Source organism: Acomys minous (genome assembly GCF_964271855.1).
Source record: "Acomys minous genome assembly, chromosome: 8".
NCBI lineage: Eukaryota > Metazoa > Chordata > Mammalia > Rodentia > Muridae > Acomys > Acomys minous.
The window spans coordinates 50,063,479-50,088,790 of NC_140489.1; the positions used below are offsets into that span (position 1 = coordinate 50,063,479).

The following is a 25,312-nucleotide window of genomic DNA, read 5'->3' on the forward strand; positions in this document are numbered from 1 at the left end:
CCAAAACACTAAGAATGTAACATTTATATAATTCCTAATTGTTTCATGGTTCTTCTTGCTGTAGGTAGTTTATTGTATATATGCGTAATAATATACATGTAAAAATTTTTTAATTAATAAAAAAGGGAAAGAAAACAATGGTAACAAATAGGTCAGTAGGAAAGATGTGCCATGTTACAGGTATTTTATAAAGCAGTATGTGTTTCTCTTATTTTATTTCTTAATCCAGCTGTCACATGAATAATTAAGACTCTTTTATATTTGTTTATAAAGTTTTACAACAGAAAAAAATAAGAATAAAAAGTAAATTCACAGTTTCACACAATAGCCTTGTAATGCTCTTTGGAAAAATTACACTATTTCACTCACATCATTTGGTGTCACTGTCTTTTGGAACCTTGGCATGAGCTTCTATGACCCACCTCCCTTTGCTCTTGCTTCTGTCATGACTGTAAAACCAAGACTGTGAATGATGCTGCCAGTTTTGCTGCCAGCTCAGGATGGAAGTTGGCTCCCTTGGACCTCAGTTGTGTAGGTGTTTGTGTGCTTTAAAATCTTGACCCTCTAGAGAACTCCCCTCTGTGGTTGTTTTCTAGCAAGAAGTCCCTTAATGACATTATCAGTAAGACTTTTGCCTTTGAAATGGATTTGAATTTTTTACATAATGAGTTCTTCAATGTGTGAGATATTGCCCCCTTACCACTCTTAGTGCCCTAATGTGTATCAGATTTCTCTTTAAAAGTGTATTTCTCTAACAGTGAAAGCTAATTTCTTAGCACTACTCTTAACCACAACTTAAAGTCTTTCCTTTCCTTGATGAGCAGCACAACCTTTGGCTCTGGTTGTTGTACTTTCTGAGTGGAGACCTGGAGAGAAAGGAGTAGGAGCCATGACTTAGAAAAAAGACTTACTGAAATGTTTCTGAATAGAATCTAAGAACAATTAGAAAGAATGTAGAAAAAATGGAGAAGTTGATCGGCATACTTAAATGAATAATTGTTTTAAAGAGGGTTGGAGAGGTACCTCAGCAATTAAATATGCTTGCTGCCCTTCTAATGATCTGATTTGGTTCAGAACACCCACATGGGATGACTCACAGATTCTTCGAACTCCAGCTCCAGGAACCTGATTCTTTCTTCTAGTTTCTGTAGACTCTTGCTTGCACTTATGTGCAGACACAGCCAGTCACATAGACACACACAGAAATAAATATAAGTTTTAAAAGAATTGTTTAAAAGGGCAAATCTTCTCTTTGGTGTTGTTGTATTTTTGTTTCCTCAAATGTAAGAATGTATGTGTGTACTTATGTGTGTCTATGTATACAATTTATATAAAAGGCAAATATAATGCATTGTCGCTAAAGATGGATGGGATGTTGCCAAGGATATGTCAATTGTGTCTTATGAGATTCATGAACAGGATAAATTCAAAATTTGAAGTATTTTATTGATGTAAAGTATGGATGAGAGAAATGTGTTGTCCTAATGTTTATGTTTTCAATACTTGTAAAAATAGCCTCCTATACATAAATATAAACTGATCAATACCCAATTTAAGACCCTCAATTATTTATCAACATTCTACTATGGTTAAGAGTGTCTGAGGGGAAGATCTGCTATATGCATTTTCCTTCTCCTTATGCATGACAAATTGCCATATGACAGAGAATGAGCTAGGCTGGGCTGAGCTGGAATTTGCCTGTGAGTCTAAAAAATATAGCACCGAAGAATATAGAGACATTTTACCCATAAGAAACCTTGTATGTTGATATTCCTCTGGCTCTCAGATTGGGACTTTACTCTTCTCATATTAACAAACAGCATTATAACTCAAATATGTCCTGTGGCCAGATAAGTATATATCTAGTGAAACAGGATATTTACTAAGTGCAATGCATATAAATAAAGTTAAACCTGAAGTGAAATATTTAAGAACATTTATGTGCTGGGTATGGCTCTTCAGTGCATAAGCACATGTATCTATATCTATATATCTATATATATCTATATCTATATCTATCTATCTATCTATCTATCTATCTATCTATCTATCTATCTACTCAATCAACTTGCTGGAGACTAAAAGGCATTTGCTAAATGCTTTGTAAAATTCATAAAGGAATTATATTAAAAGTAAATCAGAGGAAAGATAATCACATAGAACAAGACCATCATAATTCCAAATAAATGAGAAAGAATACAGGGTAACTGAGACAAAGAGTCCTACTAGGAATCTTATAGCAGTGATGATGCCACCAATGTTGGGGGTGGGGTGGGGAGGAACACAAACATCCACTGGCATGCAGTCAGAGGAGGCATCACCCATTACATAAACAGAAGGTACATCCTAAGAAAGGCTTCAAGACAAGATGGGCAGACTAATTTGAGAGGAGGATAGGCACAGAGAACTGTGATATAATCTCTAGGAGTTGGTGGATAGCCTGTTCTGTGTTCAATAGACTCTAAACCCAGATCAGAAAATGGTGAACTCCCATAAGAAAGATCTAAAAATGAGGGAAAGCCTAGGAATTGAGGTTGAGATTAAAGAAAGAGAAATTAAAGAAAATATTCAAAGATTTCTTGTCAGAGGCAAGGAGCAGAAGTCAGGATCTCAACCTGCCATCAGGATTATTTAATGTTTTTCATTGACATGAAAGGGATTGGGGGACTCAAAGTGAATGATTCTGGAACAAGAAAATATCCCTTCATGGATAAATTTACTAATTCATTCATATTTTGAAGGTCAAACCTTAAATTCTACCAAGTAAAGGCCTGTAGAACACAAGTTCCACACATAGTGTATTGTAATAATAACCAGGTGACCACGATCTCTATTCTAATTATATATTCAAAACAAATCTTGACAGTGTCTAGGTTGAAGAGATATCCACAGTGAACTAGCTGCCACCTTGAAAGCCTCTACAGTGTATAGTTTAAGCTCTCTACACAAATGCTGAACCTAGTGGATAATAGCCAGCCTTTGGTACTAAAAAATGAAATAGGAACTAATGGCTATTTTTACCATTTATAACCATATACAAAGGATGGAATGACAGATATCAGAAACAAAGAGAAAAAAAAGTGAAAACACAAATCTTGGCATGTTAAAATGCTGGAAAAACAGGCAGCAGTTAAAAGCATTCACTGCTCTTGTAGAGGGCCAGAGTCTGATTCCTATAGCCTGTGTCATGTTACCACCTGTAACTACAGCGCTAGAGAATCCAACATATGCTTCTGTTTTTAAGGGGCACTAACATGCCCAACATATATAATCACATAGAGACAAAAACACACAAATGTATCATAACAATAAGTGTCTAAAAGTAAAGTCATAATAAATAAATAACAAAAGGCACCTAAAAGAGGAAAACCTCTTGCAATTAGGAAAAAAAGCAAATATTTGGAAAATTTATAATGAAGAGACATACGTTAAATTAAGCGCTGATGTTTGGATACAGGAAGATTGTAACATTAAGAAATAAACGACTCAGTTCTTAATGGCAATGGAAAAGCAGAATGCAAATGACGAGATTCTGCCCTAAGCAAAACCAGGTGAGAATGCACTCCTTTGTGTAGCCTTGGAAATGTCTTCACGTACTCAGCTTTTGTCACTGCACACATCCCAGGAAGAGTTTCTGCCTTTTGCTCTGTTTAAAATAAAAATGAGCCTTAAAGTAATACAATCTCAAGGAGGAATTTCAAAACTTTTGAGTTTGTATGGGTGCTTTTTAGTTTGAGTAAAATAAAATACTCCAGACATTAACTCTAATACAGGAAGCAGAGAATAACCAACAATGTGTGAAATTGAACAGCACCAATGGACTAGGATCTTAGAAGCTGTCTTAGCAGAGCTTGTAAGCTAGAAATCTTCCCTGTCACATTACTGTGCTTTTACATAGGAGCAGACAAATTCATATAGCAGAAAATAAACCAGAAGGAGTACCTATTATATGGAGAGTTTAATATATGATGAAGGATTCTATGGAACCTTGTCATAGAATAAACTACCAAATAGGGCTACTGAGTATCTTCACCCATCAGAAACACAGGAATAAATTCTAACTTATTATTCATATCACATTTAAAATTCAATATTAGATGTAGTAAATATCCATTTGCAGTGTGAAGGAAAAGTATCTGTATTTAATGAATCAAACTGAAACAAATAGAGACAGTTTATTATTTTATTCATTAAACCATCTATGAAATAAAGATGAAAAAACTTGAATATCAGGAATATATTGATATTTTTTAAAACTATTTTAAAGGAAAGTACTACTAGTCCAGGTGAAAAAGAAACAAAGGTCTTCATAAAGAATTAGGAAACAAAACTATAGAAGGCCCTTTATAAAATCAAAGGCTACTCAATTTCACAATAACCAGAAAGTGCAATCTAAAATAACAATGAACTATCACCTTATGCAATCAAGTGCGTAAAAATTCAGAAAAGGAGGAAAATGTGACTGAGATGCAGAAAAAAATGATATTCATGTGCTTTAAGGTACACATTTCTTTAGAAAGGAAACCAGGCAAAGCCAGTTACAGTTATTTATATGCCAGTTTTCCATTTGGAAAAAATTGTCCTTTCAAAATAATATACATATTCAAAGACTATGAATGTGCTGTTCTATAACAACAACAACAAATGAATAATACTTATTATTAGTAATAATAAGTATTATTATAAATAAACTCAAATGCAGTTATTTACACTCCACAAATTAACAGTGATAAACTATTACTGGAGAAACCACAAGCTTCATCCATTGAGAATACAGCAACTTCCAGAACTATCAAAAATAATCAGTGAACTTACCCCACTGTGAACATGGAGATCTACGGTAGTGCCTAACCTGGAAAGGCATACCTACTAGGACAATGGTGAAATGAACATCATGGAAGCAGCCAAACTCTTTACAACTGGATTCAGGGCTCTTCGGCAAGACAAAACCTATGTCTGTCATTAATATCAGGGAAAAGCCCCCGTGGTTAGACAGGTCATGGGTTCTACAGACCCTCATTCGGTTATTCTGCTAAGTGGATATAGTATTAAAATCAACTCTTAGCAACCTCTCATTACTCTCATAGAATGTAACATATCTCCAACCACATTAGAGAAGACTCTATCCACAGGAGTTTAACTGAGAGACCCACAACTGGCCAAGGGATAGAGGATAAAAATCTTCTGAACGCTCAGCTCTAAATCAAGTGTCTACATTACATTCCATCCTTCCAATGTCCCAGATCATTGTGGAAGAGAGGGCAGAAAGAGTGTAATTGTCGGAAGTTATGGCTGACTACAAGGAAGCCCTGTAGTGTTTCCAGACACAGTAGGGCAGTTGCACATACGAACTCATGACGGCTGTGATAGCCGTCATGCACAAGATCTCTGAGAGTTCAAACCAGACCATATCTTAACATGGAAAGGGGAGGTGGGCACTAAGTTGCAGCACTTCCTGTTAGGGGGAGGGCCAGTTTTCTGTAAGAGTATAAGTCCTTTTACAGTAGCCATGCTCAGGGACGTCCACAAATACAAGAATTAATGCACAAACTGGACTGTGTGGGCTTTAAAAAGAAGGAAAGAGAAGACACAGAGACACAAGACACAAAGACAGAAAGTTCTGTGTATAGAAATCGAGGTGGTTCTGGAAGGAGTTAGAGAATGGACAAAAGTGATCAAAATACATTGTATGAAATTCTCAAAGAGCTACTGAGAAAATAGAAAAATTTTCTCTGAAAAAGATAGAAAGTGAGGAAAAACTGGAGGAAATGTACAGGTGTTATTTTTCCAGGCCATATGAAATCTGAAAAACGTTTTCCCTAGAATGAAATGAGGAAAGGATCTGTAAAACATGTGGATACACATGTTTTTTAAAGCCTTGCAAATATGTGTGAGTAGATGACAAACAGCAAAATTTCATACAAGAATGAGTCTAAATTTTATAGATAGCCTTACTACTGTAAATGTCCTGCTTTGGGAGAGGAGCTAGCTGTGATTATTCATTTTGTCTGGTCTTTTATGAGTTACCAGATAACATTAGCTGTTGTTCAAAGATCACTATGTGGGAAAATTATAAAATACTACTTCTCAAGAATTATAGAAAATGCCTTATTGCTTTATTATTGCAAATATGCTTCTGATTGGCTATCTACCAAATGGCTAAAACTTCAATGGTTCTGATTCTTCTCTTCCAATAAAGTGTTTCATTCTGAAGTTCTGATGTACATAAGGAGCACTAAGAAAGATTTAATCATGTTTTTTCTTTTGAAGGGTTCAATGTAGTCCAATGCTACTCAGGTTGTGTCAGCTAACAGACACAGGAATGGAGTATTATATGTTGCTATATTCATTCATCTTACACTTACTCAAATCATGTTTTTAAACTGGTAAACTAATGTACTCTACTAAGCTATTGACTTTGAATGTATTGAGTCATCATTTTTCTCAAGAAAGTCTGTTTGTTTACTTTCTGTATAGAATTTCTAAGATGTCTGGAACTTTCTAAAGAGAAAGATGCCATCCAAATACAGAGTTTATTGTGTCTTTGCCATCTGGGTTTTTGGATTCATTTGGTTTCATTCAAAGATTAAAAGACAGAAAAATTGGAACAAATGGCGGAATAAATCCCTGTGGAATACATGCTTCTGCTGTGATTATTTCTTAGATTAATTGGATCCTTAACTTGCGACTGCACCCCAGGACTTCAGCTGCAATTAGTAACTGATCTCATAATACATAGATACATTTGGCTAGTGCATGCTGGTAGTCAGGTTAACTGCTTCATGTTACACTCAACAAATATACATTTAATAAATAAAATCAATACTGCACAAAACTGCCTTCTAAATACCAATATTTATATCTCAGCATCAATCAAAGAAGCATCTCATTGCAGTTAATGGCAGTGGATTCTAAGACTCACAGCTGCTCAAGATCCTAAGAATAAGGATGGGTGAAGGGTATTCCTAAAGAGGATATGTACACCATGCTCTCCAAGACATAGCAGCACTGTGGAAGAAGGAGTGGAGAGACTCCTAAAACCTGGAATATAGAGGAAAGGCAAAAGAAATGCCACACACTGGGCATGACACAAACACCGCAATCTGAACTCACAACTGCAGTTTACTTTGCTAGGTCTGCACAAGTCTGTCCTATCCATAATCAGTCATGACTAGAGGAGGGCTCATTGTGCTTGTGTCTGAACTATTGGCTATTGATGAACCCTGGGAATGATGACACCATTGTCCTTGGTTGTATACCCGTTGCTCAGCCTGCCAGCTTCTGATGTGGCACATATGATTGCCACTATACCCATGAGGACAGATGTTCCTCATTAAATTCACTTTGTTACAAAAGGAAACAGAGAAAGAGAAAAGTTAGAAGGTGATTGTGTGAAGGAGTATGTAGACAGGATTGGAAAGAAGTTAAGGGTGGAGTGTAGTGACCATGCATTAGTGTGTGTGTGTGTGTGTGTGTGTGTGTGTGTGTGTGTGTGTGTGTGTATGTGTGTGTAATTGACAGAGTACAAATTTAATAAGGAACAAAAGCAAAAATAAAATACTGATAAAGAATCATGACACATTAGTATTCAGTTCACCTTTAGAACTGGACTGTCATTGTGAGGCTATATAAATTACTGTCATTGTTGACTATTTAATAGTGGGGTTTTCAAAAAAGCGACTACTATGTTTTAAGAAGAAAGCATATTAAGAAAATGCACCAATGTTTAGTAAATTAACAACAAACAAAACTATACAGTGTGAAAAACTAAATTAAAAAGTTTTTAAGATTAAAAGAAAAACCTCATCCATAACATGATGTCAATAGGGATAAACTAGTAGACAGGGGATTTAAGATAAAACTTCCTTTAATCCAGAAAACCACTGATAAAAAAAGAACCTTCTATGAAATGGAGTTATAAAAATATCCATCTAAAACTTATAGCACTTAATCATCAACAGCATGTATTTTAATGACTATTGCTTGTGTTTAACATTTTGTTGAAGATGTCTACTTTTTCTTAATATTGTTGCTTATAAACTTCTCTTTTTTATTTGAACTTAAATGCAAATCTCTCCATATGGGTTAGCATGCCAAGGACACAGCAGGACCCAGGATCTCTTTGATCACTGATTGCCCAAATTCCTTGTCAGAAACAACTAAGCGATTGTTATTACATACTTCACAATGTTCCTATTTAACCTGGTAAAGCATAGATAAAAGACCACTAAGCCCACCACAACCCAGGCTCCCATGACTTCTATAGACAAAACTTAAATTTCCTATTCAGTTTTGTTTATTCACATCTTCTCATTTATTCTGCTTTCCAACCTCCTTACAACTGGGGAAGTACCATTTAACATTTTTCATTACCCCTTTGTTTAGCTTCTGGCTCTCCCATTCATCTTTCCCCCAGTCTTTCTCAACACTGTTATTCTTGGGTGCACTTTATATTGTCTATACTTTCTTTCATTCTTCTCCAGTTGCCTTGATGATTCCTGTCCCCATACAGCATGCTCATGATTTCCAAATCCATGTCTGCCATGGAGACTTCTTTTGCTCACTCATATAAAAGTTTTATAACTTTTTGAAGTTTATACATAAGCCATACATCAACAATATGCCTGCTCCCTTCTCCCTCTCTAACTCCTCTTAGGCCAACCTTCCAAATTCATGATTTGTTCTTCAATTACTACTGTCACCTTATGGGTGCTCGTGTGTGTGTGTGTGTGTGTGAAAGAAAAAGGGAAAGGGTAGAAGGAGGGATGTCTGGAGGGAGGGAGGGATGGAAGGAGGAAGAGGGGGCTTCTGACTCTATTTGGCTTTGCTTGTATATGCATGTTTTGAGGGCTGAGAACCTGAAAATGGAATGGTCAGCCATCTCTTGGTGGGCACTGACCGTCTATAGCTCCTCATCTAGGGACTGGGCCACATGGAACTTGACCTGTTTACATTGGCATATCAAGTAGTATTGTTGCCATGCTGATTTTGTCCAGGCAACAATATTGTTGAAAGTTCATGGGACCAGCTTCTGTTATGTATAGAAGAAACCATTTTGCAGCAGACACTCTGGTCTTCTGTCTCTTACAATATTTCCATCCTGTCTTCTATGATTTCCCTTGAGCCTTTAGTGAAGGAATTGCATTGGACCTTTATCAGCAGAGGTTGAGCACACCACAGTAATATGAGGGTGTGAGCTACACACACACACACACACACACACACACACACACACACAGAGGTAGGTATCAGGATTCAGTCAGAAATTATATTGGTTTGAAAAATGTGAACTGAAAGTTCTCCTTTGAGTCTATGGCCTCTTCAATCAAGGATAGTTGGTTAAGTTTACAGGCCCAGGAATGAATTCCCTCCTGTTGAGCTTGTTTTAAGTCCAACTAGACAGCTGTTGTTTACTCCCAAGTCTCTAGGTCACATACATGATAACCCGAGAAACTGTAGTTTCTTGACATTCAACATGATCCACACTGAACTAAACCATCAGCTCCCACCTTTCTCAACTTCGCACACCCTTCACAAGCGCAGACACAGCTCTCACTTCACACTTCGTAATTCGCCCAGTGGTGAAATCCGTATCACAAGTAACTTCCTTGACTACCTCCCTTCCCTCAGCACCATGTTTAGTCATACGTATAGCTCATTCTTTCAAACCTCTCCACCCTCATTGACAAAATCTTGTCTCAATGGTTTTATCCAAGTTTATATAAACTATCACAGAATCCTCTTTATATTCTTATTAATCTTCCTGTCATTACATTTGCCGCATTAAGTTTTCTCATGCAGAGAGAAGCTATAATGGTATTTCTGAAAATATAGTGCAGATTCCCTAAAAGACAATGTGATTGATTCTCTACACTATCCATAAGACTAGTAATGCTTTACCTCAATTTTAAATCTCAAATATTCTATTATTATATTGCTTTCTCTGTCATTGCAATATATAGTTTATCTGAAATTTACTGTGGTATCTCACAAATTTTTACATACTATTTTCTCTTAATTTATTCACCTAATTTAGAATCTGCTTCACATATCATTTTTAAAAAAGCTTTTACTATTATTCGAGATGCACTTATTTGCCCTTCTTGCTTTTATTATATGCAGTATTTTTATCTAATTCTAGTGTTTTCTCATCTTTGTCATTTTTTGACATAAATTAGAGGGTTCTTGTAAATTTGGTAGTTTTTCTAATAGTGTGTTCCCAGATATGTAAAATTAAGCGTAAATATAAAAGTATAAAAATTTAGATTGAGATAAATGTGCTTATAACAATTAGCATAATATATGTCACATTACAAATTATTAATCCTTGTGAGACTTCTTGGGATAATAAAAGACAGTTTTGGTAAAGATGGCATTAGATGCTATTCTTGAAGTTTCTTCTGAAATAACTTCTATCAAAAAATATGTACTCAATAAATCATAGCTCCATCACTGCTATATGGAATTTGTACACTGTCTTGAACACCTGCATCTTCCATACCAATATACATATGCCATAGGAACTCAAAAATGTATGAAAGATTAAAGAAGGCAAGTGACTCACGTTTCAAAGTACAAACAGAGAAATGTGTGGAAAGTTCAGACTGTTTTACAACATGCCCTTCACATTTCATCTAAATGTGGTAAAAGTACTGTCATACTAAAAATCCTTTGGATAGACTTGTTTCTAAAAGAGAAGGAAGGTAACACACATAGGATTTTTTCTTAGATTGATTTTAAGCTGCAAGTGTCTGACATCTTTAATCAAGCAAAATGTTTCAAGAAAATTACTTCAGTTATAAATGGTTAGCTGCCAAACTTAAGAGTAAAAATAAATTCCCTTAGATAATTATTATGATATATATGGGTAGCCTTGCAGAAAACTGACACTGTTCACATCACAAAGAGATTTATCTTACTTAAGATTGATTTATTAGGTCATTATTGAGTATTATTATAGCTCATATTGGTTTGTGGGAATAAAAGTCTAACTAAAATAAGCGTTCGATACACATATGGAAGCTTGATACGAAACCTTGTAAGTTATATAAGATTTAAAAACATTTAAGACAGTGTACTGTGTTTTTGTATATTCAATAATACATTTGTTGATTCATATCATTTTATAAATTTGAAAGAAACTTACCAACAGTTAAATCATTTAACCATTTGCTGCTTCCTCCTCCTCCTCTTTCTCTTCTTCTTCTTCTTCTTCTTCTTCTTCTTCTTCTTCTTCTTCTTCTTCTTCACATGCTATTTACTTTTCCCACATATTTATTTATTCTTTGTGGATTACACATCATGCAACCAAATATCACTTATTTCCCAGTCCTTCCATATCCCAATATGTCTTCCACCACTGTAATTTCTTTCCAAAAGAAAATTGAAAGTAAAAGTTAAAAAAAAAAAAGGTTGGTGTGTTATGATGTGTCACACCATATACTCTTGTGATCAAACAATTTTACATTTAAATGTTCATGGCAATGCAACACTGGTTTGGTTCAAGGCCTTTGGTTTCTACTACACTATCAATATTGGATACTCACCGCGCCATTTTCAAAGGTTCTATTATTGCCCTGGGTCATGGAGATCTTGAATCTTTGCATCTATAATAATGGCCACTTTGCGCAAGCAGTTCATAGATGGGGTAGATTTGGGGTGGGCCATCTCAAGGCCTTGGATCATATCCTGGAAGGTAGTTAAGTTACTCAGCTTATCAGCTCTCCCATGCCCATGCCACTGGGCCCAGATCTCCTCTCCTGCCTAGGTGAGGGACAGGGCCAACTCTCCCACACCCCATTCAAGGACAGGTGGTACTGCCCAGGTGAGGGGGCAGGTCTATCTGTCCTGTGTCCATGTCATTTCTGGTACTGAGAGGTTGGGCCAGCCCAGTGCAATACAGAGATGTGAATATAGTCTCAGATGGCAGACCTGACCAAGGAAATTCAGATTACTTTTGTTGGTAACATAGATCACAGCCATCAACACTGGATCCTCACAGGGCTTTTCTCAGATATTGTGTTGTTGCCCTGGATAATGGAGATACTAAATATTTGGATCTACAGGATCAGCTCCCTTGCTCCAGCTGTTCATAAATGGAATAGATGTTGGGGTGGGCCATCTCAAAGACCTGGATCTGAGCTTAGTGTAGTAGGCATCTACCCAGTAGGTACAACCCTTGGTTGTAGCATGCCTCAAGATATCACCATGACCTCAGGTGGCAGTGCAGAACTCTCAAATTAGACTGTTCCTCACCTCTTTCACTTCTCCAGATCCTCCTCTCATCATTATGCACGAACCACTGATTAGATTTTCTCTCCTATCTCCCCACCCCCCCCCTCTCTTGCATACTCATGTTTAGTATAGTCTGCCCCAGCACAGGCTGGCCTCCGTAGCCTCTGGATGTTTTCTGCCTGAGCCTGCACCATGCAACAACTGACCAGCCACACATTCTATCTACTTTTAAGAATATTTTTTTTCATTTTTTAAAATTAATTTATTAATTTATTCATATTACACCTCGATTGTTAGCCCTTCCCTTGTTTCCTCCTATTCCTCCCTCCCTCCCACTTCCCCCCTTCTCCCCTCCCTTATGTCTGTGATTGAGGGAGACCTCCTCCCCCTATATATGCTCTTAGAGTATCCAGTCTCTTCTTGGTAACTTGCTATCCTTCCTCTGAGTGCCGCCAGGCCTCCCCATCCAGGGGATGTGGTCAGAAAAGGGGCACCAGAGTTTGTGTGAGAGCCAGATCTCACTCTCCACTCACCGATGGAGAATATCCTGTTCATTGGCTAGGTCTTGGTAGGGGTTCAAAGTTCACTGCCATATTCTCCTTGGCTGGTGCCTTAGTTTGAAGAGGACCCCAGGACCCAGATCCGCCTGTCATAAGTTCTTCCTGTAGGTTTCCAGGACCTTGTGGATCCTATTTCCCCATTTTCTCTGTTGGTGACTGTAAATTCTAGAAGCTTGAGTTTTTATATCTAGCTTAGGAAATTAAAATAAATATATTTTAAAGAAAAAGATAACTCTTTGGAGTGTTAGAAAGAATAGTATTTAATTGATGTCTTAGTGAGTTGTGTTCAGCAGGAAGATCCACCTACCCAAAACTTGGGCCTTTTCTTAAATGAGAATCTAGTATCTTACAGTTTCCTTATAGAAAAGTTGTGCATCAGCTTTAGAAGGCCCTCAGCTCAGAGCCCCCATCCTGCTTATCTAGATGCTCTGTAGTAATATATCACAGTTCAATACTTCCCAGAACCTGATCATAGTTTGAGAGAAGTCTGTTTGCATGCAATCAATAATTGATCCATAGAGAACTTTGCTTTTGTTTGCTTTGTTTTATTGCTGTTGTAGGAGTGATGTTTATTTCATTTTTTCCTGAGTTCTTGAACTAAACCCAAAGCTTCTTTATGCTAGACAAACAATTTCCCACATTAAGTCAATTTGGGGCAAAACTTAATGTATTTTCTCAATGCATGCTGTTATCAAAATAGCAGATTTGCCACTTATCCCTTCTATGTGCTCTAAAGAGTTTGCATTTGAAATGGATTTTAATGACACATCACCCATCAGCCAACTAAGCAGCTGCCTGACACTCAAGGGCATCTACTGGCCTCAAGCAGAACAATGATCCTTGAATGCTATAGTGGTCTCTGTAAGATGTTCCCCTGTGGTGAGAAGGGACATCAGTGGAAAGTAATGCAATGTGAGCCCAATCCTTCAGGAATTCAAGGAAAAGAGATAATTACAACAACAATGGAGGGAGTTTCCTCTGCATCCCATTCATACCATGATCAAAAAGTATGGATGTAATTGATCAGTACTTGAGAGTGGGGAGAGTACAAGATCTCTGTAACAAACTATGAAGAGATTTCTATTTGGAAGCATAGCAGAGGCTTGAGTGAAGGAATAAACTCAGCTGTTTAAAGTAGAACCTTAAGCTGGGGAGTTATGAAGCAAAAAGAGAGAGAGAGAGAGAGAGAGAGAGAGAGAGAGAGAGAGAGAGAGAGAGAGAGAGAGAGAGAGAGAGAAAATATTAAACTCTAAATTTCCTTAAGCGGTATAGGTCTTAGAGATGTAGCCTGTTCCTTTCAGCGGCTATCACTCTGTCTTCTTCGAACTGATGCAGTAACTTCTTGGTTTGGGGAAATACATCCTTTCAGAATATATTTTATACTTTCAATCTTTGCCAATAGATAACTATATGAAGTTGCTCTGTGACATTACTTTTCCAGATGTGAAAATGAACCCCTACAATCCTAATACGTGGGCATAGAGCTAGGGGATTGCTGCTAATCACAAGATAGTCTGATCTCCATAGAAAGTTTCATTGCAGCTGGGGCTATATAATATAGAAGCCTGTCTCAAGCAAGGAAAGAAACAAAAGTACAAATGAGCAATAATATTTCTTTTCATTGAAACTGTTATGTCTTTAAGAGAGGGGGGAAAACTAAGCTTGTAGAAGACTATAGCCTCCAGGAGCTGGAGTTATTACAGTGTGTACAGAGTGAGATCCTAAGACTATGGAATTAAATGTGATGGAGAATAAAATTGAATGAGTTTGTGGATAGGGGGGATCAAGTGAGGATGAAAAGTAAAAGCTTATTGACATGTGAGCACTCTGGCATGACAAGCTCTTACCACCTTTGGAGGTAGTGGGGAAGATAGGATTCCAACTGAGTGAAGCGTAAACACCACCACTGCAAAGCAGACTGTTACAGAGTATGAAAAGAGATGTATGGCCTTGCTAATGTGAGCATAAGATAAGGTCCAGAATAACAGTGCCTGGCTCTGTTCTTTATAAATGTTTAGAGAATATTTCACTGACTAAAAAACAGTAAGGCTACACTCATAAATGAAGCATAGACATCTCAGAGCCTACAGCCCTTTCTAGACAATGTTGATGGACAGGAGTTGCTATTATGTAATTAGATTTTACATGAGGACTAGTCATGACAATTTTTCAAGGTCATAGTTATCAGATGACAGTGCTTAGCTGTCACAGGCAGGGTGAGTATACTTATCTGCATTAACAGCTATTTTGAATGCATTCAGCACTCTTGAATTACAAAAAAAAAAAAAATAGAGAGAGATCCTTAGGTATAGTATACCTGGGAGAAAAATAAGTAGATAGCCAATGATTACTGTACAGTATATATGGTTAAAATAAATCATATATATATATATATATATAATTAAAAGACTACATATGGACTACTAGATAAAAAACCCTATGGTTTCTGAGGAAATTTCAGAATGTGTTAATACTGACTAAATAGGCAAATGAATTGCTCTTCAGCATCACCCTAAGTATGTTTTATGATGATCCAACCACCAAATTCTTTCTATAATGAACATACATCAATTTACTTTCAAAATACTATTCTGGGAGAAAGAAGCCTTCCAAATAGCTTTATAGATGTCACTTGAAGTGTCCATGTTGATCTGGATTATAGCAGGGTTTTCTGGACCTGTTGTTGTTGTTGTTGTTTTTCTGAAAAGAATTTCTCTGTGTTATATTGTGTGTCCTAGACTTGCTTTGTAGACCAGCCTGGCCTCGAACTCACAATGATCCACCTGCCTCTGCTTCCCAAGTGCTGGGATTAAAGGCGCGTGCCACCACACCTGGCTATGCTCTTATATAAAGACATGGAGCCATTATAATTGATAAAAGTCGTGGCTCTATAGATGGGCAGATTTTCAGCTATACTAGCCTGACTACCCTACATCCCACCACATGGCCTGTAACCCGTCTCTCACGCAGTGCCTGCACCTGTTCCTTCCTGCATTTGATTCTTTTCACAGAGACCTCCTCTCACCCTGGAAGCCCTACCTACCTTCCCTCTCCTGCCGAGGTATTGGTTGCTGTGTCTTATTAAGTTAATCATAAAGTGAGGGAGGAAGAGTGTTTATAAAACCTGAGGCAGGTGATGAGCCATAAGAACAGCAATACTAAAGTCTGAACATTACTCAGTTCTCTGTTGTTTTCGCAACCAACAATTAAATATACAGAGACCTCCCCCTTTACACAGTGTACAAAAGATTACTCCAACACCAGATGTACAGGATTCTTCAGTGTGCATCTAGTCACAGCATGTTCCACACCACCCAGAAACGCTAGCCCTGTAGAATGATAGAACAGCCTTTTGAAATGTCAACATGGTATGTAACGATAATATCCAGTAAGGAATAGGGCTGCTCCCAGGTAACACTAAATCATTGATCATGGTTACATGTTGATCTCTTTTTTTTTAATGCGAAGCTCATGGGTCCAGGAGTCAATGAGTGACCTCACTTACTACCATCACAACCAATGGCCCACTGAAATCAGTGCTTCTCTTCCCACAATGCTAAGCTTTGGTAGTTTTGAGGACCCAGTTCCAAGAAAAAGACAAACTTTTATTAAGTGACACAGGAGGAATCATATTAATCTCTAAGTCACGGCCATTACACTTCTATATCTTTATCAAGAAACAGGACAAAAGAAGAGGCCCTTCCCTGGAAAGAACAGACAGCATATGCATTCCACAGAAGCAAAACATAGCAAGAGTGCAAAGGATGCACTGTGTGCTCACTTACCCCAGTGAGGAGGTTTTTATGTCTGTTCTTTTGTTGTTTGTTTGCTTTTTGGCTTTCTCTTTTCCACATTTGGTGGTAAATAAGTCAACTCTCAAGCGTATCTGAAAAAGGTACAGTGACCAAGATAACTTTTCTCTGCAAAAAGAAAAAGAATGTTTTAATGGCCACACTAGGAAACCTGCCCATGCAACGCAACATGTGAAGGTTCTCAAGAAATAATAGTAAAAGGACAAGGTGGGTGTGATCCCACCACAGATTCTTGCACACCTTTCTGCTAGAAAATGAGACTACCCAGTATCCTGGCTTAGCCTTTCTCAGCTAGAAACATCACATCTTACAAGTGGGTCTGAGTAATTATTCTAGTTCAAAGCCAGATTCCCTGCTCAAGACCACAGCTCATATTGCCCTTGCTGCTTAGGGTATTGCAGCTGATGACCATCAGCAAATCCCTCCGTAAAATTTACTGCAATCAAAAAGGTGCTTGTGTTCTCAAAGGCCCTGCATCCTGCCGGGAAACAGAGTGAACTGAACCACAATGTTGTCTTGAAATGTGTTACTCAGTACACTTGCTATGTCAGCACATCTCTTAGTTTCTTATTTCTGACATTTCACCTATGAAAAAAATGTTATTCAGTATTCAGAAATATATATATATATATATAGGAATACATGAATAAACAATACATATCATATATATTAAGATATATATAAGTAATATTTATATATTACTTATACTCAAATATAGGGTACTATATGTGCACACAAGATATATTTAGAATGTATAATGTATAATTACATTATTTATACCTATTTATAATCTACTTCTACTATGATTTGCTTATAGAAGTCTCATGCAGCATTGCCTATTTTTAGCTTTAAAGAAAAAAAATAATTAGTGATTCTGACAGAACACTCTGCCAATATGATATTTAGGAAGCTGTTACTACAAGGTTGAATTGTCAGAAGGCTAGTGACCCATGATCCAAGTTTCATGCAGGCCAGTGTAAAGGATGAAAAACTGACTGTTCAGGTCTCGGTTATTTCCACCGAACCTGATCACATCACTTCCCAACATGAAGAGACCTAGGAATGCATCTAAAAAGGGAGTATTGGAAAGGATAACGTCATCATTTTGGTTTGGATATGACTGCCCTCATAGGCTCATGTGTTTGAACACTTGTTCTCAGCTGAAGTTATGGTAACTTTAGGAGGTTGAAACTTCTTGGAAGCACAGAATCCCTAGGGGTAGGATTCTGGGGTTTTATAACCTCATCTCATTTCCTGTCCTCTCTCCGCTTACTATGAGAGAATGAAATATCATCAAGTTGCCTTCTACCTGCCAGAATAATCTCCCATTCCTGCTGCAGTAATGGAGGAGTGTCCCATCTAGAACTATAAGCTCTTCTTCTTATGTTGCTTTTTCAAGTTTATTTCTCCAAAACAATAAAAAAGAAAGTAATATTGCTACTGACAATCCAGGGACTAGGAAACCACCATTGTTGTGTCATCAGGTACTTGTTACTGGCTAATTCCGAGGAAACTCTCTAATAAGAAACAAAATAAGATGTTCACAAGCCCAATACAATTAGTCCCTAATTCAAGTGACTGAACTGAGTTCACTTCATCAGTCTGCTGTGGGATTATGTTTATGTGAAGAGCTAATCATTATGTGAATAGTTCATAGGTTTGAAAATCCCCCAAATCTCATCTTATTAAGATCAGACAGCACATGTCTCTACACGGCCAGTAGAGTGAATTGTAACTGACAGTCCTTAATCTTTAGCAAAAAGCAGCAGTTGTTCTGTAAATTTGCACTACTAAAATTAGAGGCCTGTGAGATAGTTGTGAAAAGATTATAATGTCGGAAGAAATTTAAGAAAAACAACCAACTTAAATGTTGCAAAAACAAGAAATCAAAGTAGGACTGTCCTTTAATTCACATTTTTAAAAGACTTTCAAAAGAATGGAGGAATTTCGCAGTTTTGGTTTGGTTGTTTGTTTTTTTGTCTCTATCACTAGCTGTAACTTCACTTGCTGTGTTGGATTTTTATTATTTTATACATCGAAAGAATCATATCTCAGGATCTGTGCACATTGAAACATTTCATGCTCCATAGGCTCATAGGGCCCTTGAAAACTACAAGAAGAGCATCATGATGGTTGGATCGGGGCCCAGGGACATCTGCTCAAACTATTGCACTAACCAAGGACAACGCAAGTTGTAAACATTGAACCCCTACTCTGACCTACCCAATGGACAGGACATTCTCCACAGTTATGTGGAGAGTGGACACTGACTCTGACATATTTGACCACCTCTCCTTGGTGGGGAGGCCTGAGGGCACACCTTTTCTTCTTATATATATGTCCACACTGTGCTTTTCTCCAGCCTCTCACTTAAAAGCACTTGTCATCTGGGGTCTCTGACAGCCTGAACAAATGTCCAAATGCCCTATTTGTACTTACTTATGATGAGAGCTGAGTGCATATATTGTCATAAGAAAGACAAGAAAAAGCATGGACTCAACGGAATTTATTAAGAAGAGACCCTAATACTGACAATTTTATATTGCTACTAAAGCATCAATTGTGTTGACCGTTTATGTGTGCCCATGGTCTATCTCATTTACTAACCCTCCAACAGACTAAATAATATAGTACCATTTTACTGATAAGGAAGATTACTAAAGTTAATGGATTTTTGAAAGATATACACCTGAAAGGACATTAAGTGGGCTGTGATGGTAATTAATAGTAAATGTTTACATCATTCCTAAGAGTCTATGCTAAGTTCATGTTTCAGAATCGGACTGACAGCTTGTTGTTGCTATAAGGCAACTGTGTTTGTTAAGTATTTTTCTTTTCTTAAGGAAAATCAACTGGACTATACTATATGAAGTGTTGGAAAACAATGGTCCCTCAGCAAATCTGATAGGAGTAGCTATGTTTATTATAATGTTCCTGCAACTTAGTAACATCATCTTCATTTACCCAATTCCTTGCTTTTGTGTAGAAAAGAGATAAAACCCCAAACTCCAAATACTTGTGAATGACCTTTCTCCAAAGCCTGTCCCTTTCCATATACATGTAAAATGCTGCACATAAGCCAATACATCATTAGAGAGCTTAGCAGCCTTCAATAGTCCCTCCTGTTAGCACATTTCAAATTTGCAAATATACCATGACATAAAACCTGACATGAAGGAAATTTTCACACAGTTCAATGTCATATTTTGTTACTATGAAGATTATAATAATTTACAAATATAATACTTGTTTTCAATAAAATTGTTATCAAATAACACTAAATAAAGAGTAAGAGTTATCTGGGCTTTGTGATATTGAATTCTGTGGTTCACTTTAGTTTCATTGTTTTTAATTTATTTTTGGCAATTCTTGATATTGTAATTTAATTACATTTCTCCCTCTCCTTTCTTCCCTTAAAACCATCACACATAACCTTCTCTATTCTCCTTCAAATCTATGGCCTCTTTCTTGTTAATTGTTATTGCATGCATTCATTGGTATACGTCTGTGTGAGTGCCTAACCACAACCTAACCATATATATTTAGTACATATAATGTTATTTGTATATGTGTTTTCAGGATTGACAGTTTGTATTTTGTTCACCTTTATGAAATCTTTTATAATTGGCTGTTTTAAAAAAAAACAAAATCTAAATTGTTCAATTTTACCAGTAAAGTCTCAGGAGACAGGTGCTGGGTTGAATGCCTGCTAGCCCACATTCAGCTGACCTTCCTCCTCAGCCAGAAGAATACCTTCTGTCCTATGCTGTCTCAAAAAAAAAAAAAACCTCCTTTCAACTGAATGTCCCCTCCCTTCTACTTCCTGTGTGTCTGTGTCCATCGTCTTCCTCTTTCTTTCCATGTTTTTCTCTTAATAATCCTATATTCACTTCCAGTCAACTAGTGTCTTGTTCTGCCTCTTAGCCTATGGTTTACTTTAACCCTGCTTACAATATTCAAGCACAAATGTCTTGGACTAAAGGTGTGTACTAGGGTGAGCAACTAAACAGGTTTTTCCAATAAATTACACGATGTCAGGGTTCATAGTGTGATCACATATCCTGCAGTATTTCAACAAATTTGAAGACAAAACTATAAATTTTTTAGGTTAAAATATTTTTTGGTTAATTTGTTTGGTGAGCTTAATTAATCGCTCCCAGCCGCCACTGCCATTATTAGAAACATGCATCACTTGGCCTGGGTGTAAGTTTACAAAGCTTTAGAAGTCATGCACCTTCTAACGTTTTCACTTACCTTTTTTAAATTTCTTATAGATTTGGATGATCCAGTAGTAACTGTACATCAAAGTATAGGTGAAGCTAAAGAACAGTTTTACTATGAGAGAACAGTGTTTCTCCGATGTGTGGCCAATTCCAATCCCCCCGTGCGCTACAGCTGGAGACGTGGCCAAGAGGTGTTGCTACAAGGGTCTGACAAAGGAGTCGAGATCTATGAGCCGTTCTTCACCCAGGTAAGAGACCGTGAACACTATTCTTCCTTCAGCTGACTCAGGCAACATTCAGTGTTATAGATCTTTTGTAAAACAAATTATGGTTGACCGAAAAACCAGCAAACTTAGATATAAAAGGCAACTTGCCTTGTATGTGATGGGTAAGCTGGAAATGCTGATTCCTGAAATAATTTTAAAGTCAATGCACCCTGAGATGTTTCCTTATCCACACAGTTACCTGTTTCCTTTGAGAAAGCATGACTTCACATTTCAATCCTAAATTTGATTGAAAACATATTTTAAAGGAATAATAGGAATTTTCGAACTTGCAATGACAAACTTCAATCATTATGCTAATTCCATTCATTACTATGATTACATATATACATACACACACACACACACACACACACACACACACACACACACACACATATATATATATATATATATATATATATATGGATAAACACTAAAATATATGTGTCCACGAATATGAAATGATATATCCATTTAGTGTTGCTTGTACGTATATATCTTTAGGTTGGATGATTTGATATTGGATCAACAATTAGGAACTTCACTTCCACTGTGGAAGATTAATAAGTTCTCTAAGATCTTAGTTCTTAGAGAATAAGTTCTCTAAGATTTCACAATCATCATGGTTGGCTATGTTTCAGGGACCACACACACACAGGATCACCCCTGACAAGTAGTCCTAAAGTTTAATTAGACAGCTGTTGGTTACCCTACACACACACACACACAAGTTATAAATGCCACTATTGTACCTTTATGGATATCTTATTGAGCTGCTTATGTTTTGGTTCATAGGCATCACAGCTGCATAGTACTACTGGTTGCTTTTCTCCCTTGAAAAATTACATAGCGTTTTCATATACTATGAAAGCCAATCCTGAAGGTGTAAGATTTTCAATTCGATCCAGCTGGATTTCTTGTAGCCCTGTGTCCAAAGTACATTGTGTCTTTAGTAATAGGGACTTATATTCAATTTCTGGAAGGAAATTATGAGTGGGAGCAATGACCTGAATTGTTTAGGCTACCTCTTGGTCTTCCCAGATCAAAACTAGAAAGGATGTTTCTTTTGTCTAGTACTGAGATTTTTCTTAGTCTACAGGTCTTGGAGAGGGGGGACAAAATCACCTCTATGTATTATAACTTCATTTAAACTTCATTTAAACATTTACCTTTGTGTATTCATACAGTTGTATGTACACACAATTCTATCATAATACATTATACAAAATTTCTTAGAGAGAAACTCTCCAGCATTACCTGACTTAAGCCATATATTCTAATGGAAGCCCATGGATTTCTGTCTTTACTGCATCATATTTGTTATGCTTTATTACAGACATCACAAATGCCAACGGCTGCCAAAACCTATAGGGCAAAAAGGATGTTTGACTCCACCTAGAAGAATGAACTAGGAACTGATAAGTCCTGCAGTGAATGGGATGTGCACACCTACCCTTTAGAAAGCAGCACTTGCTGTTGCCAGGTGTCTCTAGTTGGACACTGTGCTACCATTTTGAAAATGCTTGAATCCAAAGCTTATGCAAGATTGATCCAGGGACACATAAAGTTTAAATAATTTTACAAATGAGGAATTACAGACTATTTCTTCAAAATTGTGCTAATTGATGAAAATTAGAATAGATTGAGATTTTTCAGGTTTAATTCTAACCTTCCTGTACATTTCATAGTACAGAAAAAAAGTGATAAGGAGAATATTTTTACTTACAAGTCTACTTAGCAGCCACTAATGGCCTGATTTGTAGCTGGTAATTGCCTACAGAAGCTTCATGTACTGTGATTTGGGGTAGTAGAAAGCAGTGCTATTGAGTAAGGCTATTTATTTTAAAATGATACCATTAGTCATATAGTTTACAAATGTATCAAGTTATTTTCTCTACATTAGAAGATTATAAAAAGCATATACTCTAAACTAATTATACTTATTTTTGTGCTTGAGTTAAGAACACCAATTATTTATCTACCTACAAGTGCTATTTTATATTTAAATTTATTTATGTTATAGTCTGAAAACATTACCTAAGACCATATTTCTTTTGTGTAATAACTTTGCTCTTTCATGTTAAACGTATATATATATATATATATATATATATATATATATATATATATATAGTATTTATTTCTTGGCACAATTCCCATTGACTACTAAAAATACTTTATGATGAAAAATCTTGAAATACTAACAATGTTTATATTAGAGCATATCTTAATATATACTCTGTTTCTATAAGGATAATCTAAATATTTTATTTAAAAATATTTTCCACAATTCTAGGCATTAGAAAGTTCAATATTAAGGTATTAACACCCAACAAGGGCATTATGGTTCATTGTAATAATCAGGGACTAACAAAAAAAACACACTTTCATAACAAAGTGACACCTGTGATTGATGCACCTACTCCTAAAATAAAGGAATTCATTTATTAATAAGGACACAGACATTGATGTAAGGATTTGTAAAAGTCCCATTTCCTAATACTGTCACAGTGACAGTTAAATTCAGTATATATTATGGAGGAGGCATAGACACCACTGTAGTGTTCTGTAGTTTATGACTCTTGTAGTTTATAATGCACAGAGGTAAACTTCATCTGCCGTGTATAGGCAATGGAAGAGCTTTGCCAAAAATGTAGGGATGTGGAGGAAAGGCTCAGTTCTTTCTTACATTATTGATGCATAAGCAAGTGGTTAAGGAAATGATGATTGTGGTGCCAAAAAATAGTTGAAATAAAAGCTAACAAAATGGTATGCAAGCATGTAAAATATAGACAATAGCATCTAAAACAATGAAGCAAAGTGATTTTCTGATGATTTTCCATGCCTGAGATACACTAGACAGCAATTTTCGTATGTGGAGAAGAGTTTACTGTGAAGATGAAAGAGTGTACTGGACAGTGCTGGATAGATTCAGTTGAAAGGTTATATACTTCTTATGCTTTTAATGTTAGGAAATTAAACTTATATGATCTATATTAGATTTTCAATATTAATGCTATTAAGTCCTGTCTTATTTTTTGATAGAAATCATTTCAAAGATGATGAGATTACTCTATCTTGTGGGCCTGTGCATACAGGCTAATAACAGCATCAATTTGAACTGAATATTTATTTCACAATCCTCTTGAGTTTCTTGCACTTATTACTTTCATAATAAAATCAGCATGTGTTTTTTGAGGTGGATATGAAATTTCTGCTACATAATAAGTTTAAGAAGAATAATTTTCATTTTCAAATCTCCACTCACTTAATGTTGAAAGAGAACACAAATATGTATTCGTATGTATCTGTATGTCTATAATAATCTGAGGTACAAATTAATATAAATTAGAGACTTTATGCTTTTCCCAGTAGCTCAGAATTATATATATATATATGAGACAGACAGAGACAGAGATAAAGACAAAGACAAAGATGGACAGAGACAGACAAAGACAGAGACAGAATAAGTAGTTTAAAGGTCTAGTCTTTTTTGTTTTAGGGAATGTCAACACTGGAACAGCCACAGGCTGATATATAATCATATATAATCATCTCCTTATGTATTTCATAACATAATACAATTTTGATGGATTATATTTATTGATGAGCATAAGATATTTTAAAAATTAAATTATGAACTTTCTTTGTGATTGCCAATAACTATGAATTTGAACTTCAGAGGTTGCGTATCTACTTGCCATTTTCTGAGAATGTTTATAAAAATATTTATGACATTATCTTGTATATTGTAATTGTAAGACTGAACATATTCATATCATTTAAATAATCGGCTACAATAAGACTAGTTAAAATAAGTATAACTAGACAATAATCTAATCAAAACTCATTTCTAAAAATTATGGAATTTAACATGCCAAAATAATTTTAATATCACAGAGTATTATATGAATAACAAAATAAAACTAATGTTTTATGATAAAGTAGTTATTAAATGATAAAATGTAAATTATATATGTTAACACATGCACACACAAGTCATTTGAAACTGTGCATGTATAATATCTATCCACTAGTTCATATGCTTGTTGGGTATTGTGTGAATTACATGTAGTTTAAAATTTTTCTTCAGATGCCTAGATGAGCCATGAATTAGGAAGACACTTGCCCTTAAGTGTGATGACATTTTTTGATCTCCAAAACCTGTTTGCAGGTGGAAGGACATCCTCTCACCATGACATGCTTGCCCAACAGGT

General features: G+C 36.2%; 1 protein-coding gene across 2 annotated transcripts in view; it reads left to right on the plus strand.

The window, feature by feature from the left end:
• Window positions 1-25,312, plus strand: part of MDGA2 (MAM domain containing glycosylphosphatidylinositol anchor 2) — a 771,250-nt gene that overhangs the window by 482,934 nt on the left and 263,004 nt on the right. For both annotated transcript variants that reach the window (XM_084793705.1, XM_084793706.1), the window contains one exon: window positions 20,881-21,077. In XM_084793705.1, coding sequence (XP_084649831.1) covers window positions 20,881-21,077 — 197 coding nt within the window. The remainder of the gene's footprint in view (window positions 1-20,880; window positions 21,078-25,312) is intronic.